Raw genomic sequence first — 11,985 nt, 5'->3', positions numbered from 1 at the left:
TGAGAAACTCTGAAAGCTTTAGCTCAGTTTCACTGGAAGAACAGCAGTCATCTGAAAGCAACCAAGCTGATTTCTTGTAAAGTCCAGCCTAGAGGCACAATTTGCAGTGTGGATATACTGCCAGTTTTCTCTGCAGTGCTGTTGTTGGCACCAGTTTTACTAATAGCATCTTTTTTAATTTAAAAAAACTGTTTTAGATGGGGTATTCTCATATTCACATAATGTCTGACAGGAACTTGGTTTCAGTGTGAGAATATCATCCATGCTGACTCTCAAGCCATACCCATGACGCATTTGAGTTTCTTGCATGCCCAATGACACAGATGCCTCCATTAACCCTCAAGTTATAAATGCATAGAATTACTCTGCATAACATTGTGTTTGGGATAAAGTGTTTCCAAAAATTTGAAAATACATACAATACAATAGGATAGGACATTGTTATTATTTACCTTGTTTATTACCTGTCACATTATTGTGTTCCCATGTATTATGATGTACAAATAGATTTTGTATATTTGGTGTCCAAACCACTGACCCCTACCTTGCCAACACTTGGCTATGACCCTTGCTGTGTATTACTACTAGCTTTACCCCATTTGATAAGATAATTTTGATCTGGTAGAACGTTTGTTTTTCCAGCACATCAGTTATTTCTGGATGACATGTTCTCAGGGAACCTGATGAATGAGCTATTTACTATGTTTACATCAACCGTCTGCCTCTTGGATGGCCCAAGAATTTAAGTGCAGTCTTTATGAAGTGGTGTACCAGGCGGCCGAGTCAAAGGAAGGGCCACCAATCATTTCTAACTAAACAGTCTACATAACCCCAGACGTGGATCCTGGGGTTGGCCAGGGAGTGGAGGCTGTTTCAGGCCCGTTTAGTAAATACCACTGATACTATGAAGCTTATCTTATTCCATCAGAGGGGCAGGAACCAGGTTAGACCCTGCCAACTAGTATAGCACTGTGCTTTTGGCTGCTGTGTCCTGTGTTTTTGGATCACATACATATGGATGCAGGATGCTCTATACTTGTGCCTAATTTCTTGTTAGGAAAAAAGCTGTAAGCTTAATGGAAATTTATGAGATGTTCATGTTTGATAATTAGTCATCAAGAATACTGTAGATTTTTTTGTGATGTTCAGTTTGACTTATAGGTCAAGGATTCTGCAAAACATGAGAATTACTTGCTTAAGAAGCTGTCTAAAATTAATATCAGTTTATTGAAATTCAGAACTGCAGCAGCCAGATTTATGTTTTATTTATTTATTTGTTTTATTAATAGTGCCGTCCTCCACTATGTCTCTGTGACTGAGGTGAGATGTTTGTGGTTTGAGACGCATTATGGCGTCACCTTTGCTTGTTGATGTTTGCTCATGCTACACTTAACATCTCATACTTGATGGCTCTCAAACAGCGAGCTGCCTCTCCCTCTCCTATGCTCTTGAAGGAGACCTTTGATAGGAAAGGTTGGTCTTTTATCCACACTAAGAGCAGCCAAGGGTGAGAGGTGGGAAAGAGGCCATGGGTCTATTCTGTATATAGCTCACTGTTCCTGCACGCTGCCTTGAGAGAGCCTGCCACTGCTTGTAGCCAGGGTCTAGCCAAGTAAATCTTACTAGATATAAAAGCCAGTTGGCCCAGTAAGATGGTTTATAGTAAAACAGACGTTCAGTGGATGTTTCCATTCAGCCATGTGTAACTGAGGTGCTAAGACTAGCATTCTCCTTTCCCCTACTGCATTCACTTGGCCTGTGCAGCTCAGTCTGTCAACAGCAGTGCACATTTGGCTAAACTCACTAGCAACTAAACAAGAAACACAGCTGTGAGTGTTGTGTCCCATCAATGCTGCATAACTGTTTCATAATCAGCAGGCATATTGGGAAAGTCGTTGTTGTCTTATTTGCCCCTAATCAGCTTCTGGAATTCTAATTTGATTGGATCCTGAAGGCTGCTACTGAAGACCTGACTGATTAAAGTTTCCTCCTCCATGATGTGATGTAATTTTGTGGACTTTGTGGAAGCATAAACAGGGTTTCCTACAGGATAAACACAGTGCTCTGAGCATGTGGATAGCTACTGGACTTTGCTGCACTGGGTTTGGCTATGGGGGGATCCAGCTGGGGTGGGCTTCATTTCACTCTTCCTTCAGTTTTCGGCTTATCTCGTCTTTCTGTTTTTGTCTTGTCAAGCTGTCGACAGTTTGATTTGTTTGGGTCTGAATTGCCAGTTTTCTGATGTCAACCGGGCTGTATTTAGCTGGCTGCCAGTCCTTCCTGTGTTTGTCCTGTAGCCTGACTTGCCTGAGCTGGGATGAGCTATGTTGTGTTATTGGGTCAGTTCCTTGAGCTCTGATTGAGTGCCTCTGGAGCGTAACACAATTCCTAACTGTTGCCCCTGCCTTTCCTTGCGTGTGTGGATTGTTGATGCTACTTTAGCAGCCCTGACAGGCAGTTTATAACTCATTACCCATTCAGAGTGAAGCAGCTCTGGAGTGGATAATCTGTCCGATAGACTGTACAGGTTTATGACATATGAACAAACAGATACAGGCACAAACTCATTGCCTATATAAATGGCATTGTATCCAGATGCCCTTTAGTTGCCATAACTGTTTAAATCTGATGTATATGATGGGGGAGGGGGGGCAATATTCTTTATCTTGTACACAAAATCGCTTTCAAACTAACAATTTTCTTACATGTACAGCCTTTGGGATGCTGTGTTTCATGCTGCATTTTTATTAAGTATATAAATGTAACATCTCTGCCATTCTGTGATTAAACAGCCAAAAGCGTAGTGTATGTGAGGTATGTGTCAAAGCACATCCTGTTTGGAGCATTTTCCAGATCTTTCTGTATCATCAGTTACAGCTGACACATGATCTGGTTGGGCAGATTAACCCTCATCTGTCCAGTGAACTGCGCATGACTGACCTGCTGGCCTGGTAGGGCCTATTAGTTTAAGTGTATGCATCTACATATGTATACATACATGCATATTTTTCTGTGTGCATGAGGTCTTTTGTGTGTGTGTGTGTGTGTGTGTGTGTGTGTGTGTGAGTGAGTGAGAGAGAGAGAGAGAGAGAGAGAGAGAGAGAGAGAGAGAGAGAGAGGTAGTGTGTGATTGTGACTCCTTACATTGATAGCCTGGTGGTAAGCTGAACAGCTGGGAGTTAAGCAGCTTTCACCCTGTCACAGAATCTGGACATCCCTGTCGTTGTCCTACCCACCCCCATCCTCTCCCCCGGCCCATGCCCACCCCCCACATGCTTGCTCTGATCCACATAAAGAGGCACCAAACATTCGTTCACTTATTCTCACACAAAATTTCTCCATAACTAGATACACCACCTCACTACATATGTATAAATCTGCAGTAATTATGCTCTAAAGCTATTATAACAAGCCATCGCAGAAGGTTATGTGTAAAGACAGATGCTCTGAACAGTATGTGGGAGAGAATGAGGCACTGTCCTGAGCAACCCAAAATCAGGCCTCTCTATCACAGTTCAAACATGGACATTGTAACTCAGTAGCTCAAATATCACAGAACATACACACGGTCTTCATGACTATAGAACAAATGCCTTCTCTCTCTCTCCGTCTCTTTTTCACACACACCTCTGGATGAATGTGGTCACATTTGCCTGTTGGCACTGGGCCATCTGTCACACACAGACTGAGGGATCCGGCCCTCATCCTAACAACCAAATATAGTCAACTAGAGCGGAGCAGAGCACACTGGGACTGTAACACAACCAACCTGAGTCATACGCACAGAATACTTTTAATACTATCACTGTTATCTTTTGTCAGTGCAGCAATGGAAAGCTAGTGACTAGCCAACAAAACTGCCCAGTAAATAACCTGTTAACAATGATGTGAGCCACAGCACAAGTCTTGTTTACAACTGGCTACTCTAGATTTTTGTGGCCTGAGTTTTACGCATGACCTCGTTCCCTCACAGCTAAACCCCCCTCAGTCTTCTTAAAGTGATACAGTTACTGCACAGAGTCACTTGACCTTATCAGAGCTTTTATTTGTCTGCTTTGTGTGTGTGTGTGTGTGTGTGTGTGTGTGTGTGTGTGTGTGTGTGTATTCCAGAGTGTTGTCCGATGTCTGTGGCACCCCAAGCTCAACCAGATTATGGTGGGTACTGGAAATGGACTGGCCAAGGTCTACTATGACCCTGTCAGAAGCCATAGGTAAGTTCAAATCAGACTCTAACATCCTACACGTTTTACATTATCGGTGATAACCTTCACTTTGCATCATTTTTAAATGACTTGTTACTTTTCAGGGGGGCTAAGCTGTGTGTAGTGAAAAGCAAGCGGAAGGAGAAACAAGCAGAGACGCTGACACAGGATTACATCATCACACGTAAGTTTTTCTGTGCACGTACACCTAGACACACACACACACACACACACACACATTGACAATCTGTTTTATCCATGCCATCTAAGAGCAATAGAATTTGCTGCTCCTAAGTCACATTAGTCATCTCAAATGATTATGGCAATGCCATGGAGGCATTATGATCATCACTCTGAATTAATCCATTGCACTTACTCAGGCTGCCTCGTTGTGCAAGGAACACTATTTTAGACATTGGCCATTTGTCAATGAACAATTACTGGAGTAATTTAAGTGAAGTGCCTTTCTCAAGGACACTCCAGCAGTTTAGTCCACCTTGAACAACTGACCCATCTACTCATCACTGTTCTTCAAACTGCCTGGCATTGTGTATATGAAAGCAAAAGAGATAATCTGCAAAAACATCAGCAACACTCTCCCTGTTTCATGATATTAAACACACATGTTCTTCTTTCTCAAGTGCAAAACCCAGGGATTTGCAGAATCCCAAATTTCAAAATATCAACAAGAGTTCAGTACAATATCCACAAGTCATCACAATATTTCAGCAACAGATTGACATACATATTGACATTCTGTTTAATGTGTTTTCTGAATTTTAACAAACATGTAGGTGTAGTTGATTTTATAGCTGCGTTATTATGAAACCCACCAGAGTTCTGGGTAGGATCTACCCACAGGATTAAGGTTAGGCTTATGGTTGGATGAGGGCTTATGTCAAACCTGTTTTGGCAAATGGACAACAGTCCAACCAATTTTATGACCAGTCACAGCTCTGGTAGGTGTATCATGCCCAGAACTCTGGTGGGCTCCATAATAACACTCTATGGACATGTTGTTGAAATGTAATTTATGGCTTATTGATATTCTTCTGACCTCTTGTTGATCTTTAACTTTTATACCGGTTGACTGTTAAATATCTGTAGGTGACTATTCCAAAAAACCCATGCTCTCTTGGACTTGATATCTAACTGCATCTGTCTCTCACTCGCTTTTTCATACACACAAACACTCAAACTCACTTTATCTGTCTCACTGGGGGCTTTGAGAGGAACGAGGCAGTGTTCAGGGCTTTCACGGGCCCATTAGCTGATGGTGTGGAGTGAGAATGAGTGAATCGACAGCCACAGGGCACCGTGCCACGCGTCAACCATGAGCTCTCCAGTCACGCCGGATCACGCCAGGGACAGCCACCTCTCCCACCTCTGCTGGTGTGATCTGTTGGTGCACATGTGGGGGAACACACACACACACACATACACACACCTACTGAACTGCAGCCTGCCTCCCCACCACCCCTACCTGTCATCCTGTCATATCATTAACACATGAGGCTGTCATCTCTTCTGCGTGTGTCTTACACTCCCTTTCCCAGTCTGAGCTAATGAGCCTATAGGAACAGAACAGCTGCCAACACTGTCTGTGATTGGCTGCGCTACACACCTCAGACGCCATTTATTGTTTAGGCAACTGCAGCCTATTCATACACATCATGTGATTTCATTGCCATGCCAACAGGGTGTGAAGTAGGGCCAGGCGTTTGACTGCCCTGGGCGGCGAGTGACGCACTTGATGCCCTGGCACTGGAAAATTAGAGGGGACAGGAAGCAAGTGATGGCCCATTGAGAAAAGCGAGGGAATCTGTTAACAGTAACCTTTTTGCTTAATGTAGCGTGGAGGAGAAGAATTAACACTGAACAGTGACAGGGCTCCTGAATGGAAAATCACTTTATCTAGCCCTTTACTAAAGTGTCTCTTTGTAACCCCCGAGGATAAGAGCAGAGCATACACTCACTTTACACACACACACACACACACACACACACACACACACACGCTCCCTTGCAGAAACACACCTACACGCACGTACGCATACACGCTCCTCCTCACACATACACCTTCGAGGGCACCCACTCACACTCTTATTCATGCGCACATTCAGACACACCCTCATGGCTTAAAGTGCAAGGGGCCTTTATTGTGATAGTGTTCATGAAAGTGTGAAGAGTGGCAGAGTAAGTGTCTCAATCTAAACATGGGGGTGATAATGAATATGTTGGTGTCCACTATGGCAGAAAGAGTACACAGCGGAGAGATGACTGCCAGAGGTCAACCCACATATGTATTTCTGTAAATGTAGTGTGTTATGTCCACATTATGATATTCTACAAGGAGTGTTTATAGTGTGAGGTCGTGAGCTATGACTTCCTAAGAGGCGGTAGATTGGGATTGTGTTTCTGCACTTGTTTTTCGAAAACTGTTTAAGTTTTGCATTTCTCACTTCATATGGCAAAATAGTATATGTGGGCTATAGTCTGGCATGCTGCATATGGACAGGACCCCTGTCTAGTCCCTGCCAGCTTATTTGTGTTACGTGATTGCCTAGTTTATTTGAATGACTCTTGCTGTTTTTACCATGTTTGCCTGTGTGTCTCCAGCTCATGCCCTACCCATGTTCCGAGAGGCCCGTCAGCGCAGCACGAGAAAGCAGCTTGAGAAGGACAGACTTGACCCAAAGAAGTCCCACAAGCCTGAGCCTCCTGTGTCTGGACCAGGTAAGGTGCATCACAGCCCCTAGGGCTGCTACCTATTAATATGTTCCACTATTATAGCTACGCTTACACAGTTGATCAGAAATGTATTGTTAGCCAGCATTGTAAATGAGTAAATATATAATGAAGTTCAGTTGGCATTCGTCTGGTGCAGTTTCACCCACTGACAAGTTGCATCAAAAGAGCAGGAATACTGAGAATGCAAGGAACCCAGTCACATTTGCAGTGCTGACAAGGACAGTTTCTGAAGGTTTTAAGAATAAATTGACCTCCTCAGTACTGTGACTGGATTGCTTTGATTATAAATATATAATTCAGTCTGAGACAGATTTATGCACGTTCTACAGATGGTATGTTAGAGATTAAGCAGTATACATTTGAGGAAATCTGGGCTCATAACAGCAGTGCACTGAAACATTCCTGATAAAGCATTGCTGCTTCATATTGTTTAATTACTGAGACATTCTGCTGCATGAAGAGCTTTCTTTGTAATCCCATGTCCAGTGTTGCTTATACTCTGTGTAATGCACACATTCATGAGGACACGCACAACCATACATAATCAAGCATACAGTTTGAGGATCGTTCAGTAAGCTGAGGTGCCATACCTTTGTGTCTTGAATAAATCCCAGCAGGCTGATTGCTGCTGTGCTGATTTGTCAGGTTTGCTGACTTTTATCAGTTTGTTTTGTTTTGTCTCTACATAGTTGTTTAAGTGTGATGTATACTGTGTAGATATAAGGATGGAAAAGAGGTTGAGAGAGAGAGAGAAACATAAAAGGAATAGTCTGCAAGTGAAAATCTAGGTCTACTCTGAGTTTGGACTATTTGATAGCAGACCAGTGGTGTTTAGATGACAGGCTGTCTTTATATTGTTTATCTTTCTTGTGAAGTGACTTTACATAAGTGCAAGATAATGTTGGGTGGTTGGCTGGATGCTTACAAGCAATGGAAAAAGGTGCCTCTTAGTCCCCCAAACAATCCACTGCCCATCTCCTGCAGGAAATCCCTGAGTGTGTATTTGTATATGCATGCCTATGTGTTTGTTTGTAGGTCCTTGGTGTTTTAAGACAGCAGGTCTTCTCTTATGGAGAGGAAGATTTTTTTCCACCAAAACATTTGCAGGGATTTTAGAGTACAGAGAAGTGCTTCTTGCCTGTCATTCAGCTCGTTTTTAATATTTCTGCAAGTGCAGTTGTATGTTAATAGTTGACCACTGTTGTGGAGCATTGGCTCATTGCTGACAGTTAGTCACCTTGAATGAAGCCAATGTCAGGCAGGGCTCCAGGAGAACTAAAGTCCCATGTAAGCTGCCACCAAGACACAAAATCCATGGTGCATGCAACATTAATTGACTGTAACAAATGAGCAGCTATTTGACATAAATGAAACATTACATTCTTATTTCAAACTTTTTGAAAAAAGTCCAACAATTGTGTCTGTCATACCTTGATATAACTTGATATAACTTGATTGATATAACTGCTCCCTAAAAAAAATAAAAATCCCTCACCTTAATTACATTCTGTATTTTTATAAATACATGAATTGTCCTAGTAAAACTGGTGAAGCAACTTTAGTTTGTTAGTACATTTTATGTGTACATTTTCATGTGTTAATATTTTTCATGAAAACTTTTTCGTAGAAATTATATAACAGGCCCAGTCTGTTCTGTACATGTACAATTATGCAACAAAAGATTCACAATAACAATAAGGTAACAAGAGACATCATGGCAACCAGTAAAATATGCTTTCCTTTTATGTCAGCTGTATTTCTGCGTAGCGTGGTGATGGCTGCTCAGTTCTGACCATACATGCAGGACTGTGTGTGTTGATGTCTGTCTTGATGTGTTTTTACACACGCAGTGAGATCTGTCAAAATCTAATGATGTGGTCCTGTGCCCTGACAGGTCGTGGAGGCAGAGTTGCTGCTCATGGTGGCACTCTGTCATCATTCATTGTGAAGAACATCGCTCTAGATAAAACAGATGACAGCAACCCGCGAGAGGCCATCCTGCGCCACGCCAAAGACGCTTCAGAAAACCCTTACTGGGTTGCCCCAGCTTATAAACAGTAAGACACCTTTACATAAACATTAACTAAATTATCAATCATCCATGTACTCTTTCTTTTCATCTCCCTGTTTCTGTCTCTCACACCTTGTCCTACCAGCAAGTGTAGCAAGCGAGTGCCATCAATAAGAAATCAGTGTGCCCATTATAATCAGAGGTTGTCTAGACTAGTGCCTAAATGATATTTTGGCCTATCACAGATATATCATTATTGGCGTTTTTTGACCAGTATGCACCAATATCAAAACCAATATGAAAATATTTGTAGCTTGCTCAGTTTATTTTTCATCGAGCTAAGGAATCCATTCATACCAGCGACTTTGGCAAGGAGGCTAAATATCTCTCCAAAGTTCAGCTAAATTACAGTGAGGGGAAAATGGCACAGGCATTTTCAGCAGGGTCCCTTGACCTCTGACCTCCAGCTCTCTGAATGAAAATGGGTTCACTGGGCAGCCACAGCTCTCCCCTTTGCAGACACGCCCACCTTCTGCTAATCCCATGCAGTTTGGGCCCCAAAGCCTGCAGTCCACATGTGTTCTTGTGGCCTGTTGTAAAATGGTGTGTTTGTGCAGACTGGGGCCTAAACAGTCTTGGAGTTTTATAAATTAGCTTTGACTGGAAAGCTGAGACTCTTGTGGAGCCTCATTTGATCCATGTATAATCATGTTAGCCCTCATAATAGGCATTCATTGTATTGAGACCATTTTTAAAATGTATTCTTTATTTAAATGGTCAACAATTGACTGTCACTGAGCAGTACTGACATTTATTTAGCTATTTATAGATTCTTTATTTTCTCAGTGTTCTTTTCTAGAATTGGTTGTCAATGTATAATAATGCTGAATATTCTTTAAGTTGTTTGTTTAAGAAAGCAGCCTTCTTAGTACATTTGCATAGTCATATCAATGCAAAATTGGTATACAATCCACATAGAAAAAGCTCAGATATTCATAGGCTGCCATAGTGGTAAGTGTTGAATTTTACCCCTCTAAATTAGGTATAGGTATCAGTATCAAATCCCATGTCTGCTGGGCACTAGTCTAGACTAGACAGTGCTGTGTCTCTCCCTCAAGCTTCAACAGACACCTGGTGTGTATCTTTGATGCATTACATCACCTGTTCAGCTACTCCTCACCCATTCGCCATTGTCATAGTCATATAAATGGAACCCGTGATTTGTTGATATTTTGCCTTGACTTGATCAGCTGTCATGCCACGCTGCCTGAATACATGCATTTAGAACAAGGTGCTACTCGCTGGATCTCCACTTTGATATATATGTGTGTGTGTGTGCTCATTGTTAAAAGTGGCATAGTGTAAGGTGGGTCTTATGAATTCTGTACACAGTATTGTGATCGTGGTTAGGTTTCTCCCTACCAGTAGGACTGGGCATCGTTTGGATTTTAACAATTCTGATTTCAGTTCCGCTTTTCCACTCTGGTTCTTAACGATTCCTGATTCTGGTTCTTTTAGGTGCAAAAGAGTCAAAACAGGTCACTTGTTTATTTCGCAGGAAAATTTTATTTAAAAAAAGAGTAACAAAAAATAAAATGAATGTATTGTTGCATACAGTGAGTTCAATTTGGTTTCTGTCATTATGGATGAATGATTTCATGATAAATCCATTCCTGTAGGCCATTGAAATGATAACACGGCAAAACCCACTCATTTACATTATTATTATTACATTATTATTAGTGGTTGCTTTCCTTTGTTGCACTGTTAATAGGTTTGCTCTGATGTCTTAATATTTGTGTGTTGTTAACAGGTATACAAACACACAAGGACTTGTACATACATTATTAGACATCTAAATTGAGTACTTAGGGCAGTTGACTTATTTGAGGACTATTATGCCGTTGTGAACCTAATGAAAGAGGTTATTACAGTCTGGATATCTTGAGGACAGGAGTTCATGTCTGGTGTCGTCCCGCCGTAGTCCTGAGGGTGATCTTTGACTCACAGCCATCTTTTTCATGACTTTCTGTGTCCTTTTAGGACCCAGCCCGTGCCTGTGTTTGCAGATGAGTCAGAGGAGGATGAGGAGGCTGACAAGGAACCAGAGTGGAAGAAACGCAAGATCTGAGACACATGAGCATGAGCTTCTTTTAGCTTTGATAACTGGCAGGGTGGCCGAGTGATCAGAGACACTGCAGCAAAGCCAGAAGCTCCCAGGTTCAGTGCAACAGCCAGTATGTCCTGTGGAAGCATTCAGATGGAAGCCCCTCTGCACAGCAGCCTCAGCTTAATGACTAAATTGTACTTAGTCTTCTCTCCTCTGGTCTTTTTTCTGTTTATTTGTGTCCAGGGGATGTACAGTAAATGTGCTGGCATTTTCCTCTGTGCAGGCATAGTGTCATTTTACTTGGGGGTTTATATTCTTCTCATTGCAATCCATCAACACGGGTAGAAGTTGGGTTTTTGTTGTTTGTTTTGATGCATGGACTTTATTTCCATCATTTGTATTGTCTCTTCTTCCCATATTGCCAGAGCTGGCTGATGCCTCATAAATCTGGTCCTGATTTTGTGGTCTGCCAGTATTTGTCATCTCTGAACACTTTGCCAATGTGTAAAAACGATCTGTCAAAAATTGTAAAGTGCAAAAACCATTACTAGCAATTTATATCTATATCTATGTAGATATAATTGTTTTTTATGACATGTTTTTGCTTTTGTTTTTTTTTTTTTGTTTTTTTGTTTTTTTTTTTTTTTTTTGGTTGTTTGTTTGTTTTTTTGTTTTTTTGTGGCTACAGTTGTTCTGTTTGTACTTTGAGTGTAGTTTTTCCACTGCTCACTGCTGGATAATTGGAAGTAAATCTAAATAAAAGCATTTGTATGTCCTTATCTAACAGGATAAATGATCTATAAAACCTATATTGGCATACCTATTTTCATGATCATTTTTCATCATTTTATATGATGATTAACTGATACTGTACCTCTTTTAACCAGTAAAGTCTTATTTGAATCTTTTAA

At 41.5% G+C, this 11,985-nt stretch overlaps 1 protein-coding gene across 2 annotated transcripts in view; it reads left to right on the top strand.

The window, feature by feature from the left end:
- Window positions 1–11,985, top strand: part of wdr70 (WD repeat domain 70) — a 49,851-nt gene extending 37,866 nt beyond the window's left edge. For both annotated transcript variants that reach the window (XM_030065292.1, XM_030065293.1), the window contains exons 14-18: window positions 4,111–4,211; window positions 4,307–4,386; window positions 6,822–6,938; window positions 8,848–9,010; window positions 11,008–11,985. In XM_030065292.1, the coding sequence (XP_029921152.1) occupies window positions 4,111–4,211; window positions 4,307–4,386; window positions 6,822–6,938; window positions 8,848–9,010; window positions 11,008–11,095 (549 nt within the window). In that variant the 3' untranslated portion in view covers window positions 11,096–11,985. The remainder of the gene's footprint in view (window positions 1–4,110; window positions 4,212–4,306; window positions 4,387–6,821; window positions 6,939–8,847; window positions 9,011–11,007) is intronic.

This window comes from Myripristis murdjan, chromosome 12 (assembly GCF_902150065.1).
Source record: "Myripristis murdjan chromosome 12, fMyrMur1.1, whole genome shotgun sequence".
Taxonomy (NCBI): domain Eukaryota; kingdom Metazoa; phylum Chordata; class Actinopteri; order Holocentriformes; family Holocentridae; genus Myripristis; species Myripristis murdjan.
The sequence above is the reverse complement of the archived record's forward strand: the minus strand, read 5'-3'. Positions and strand labels throughout refer to the sequence as shown.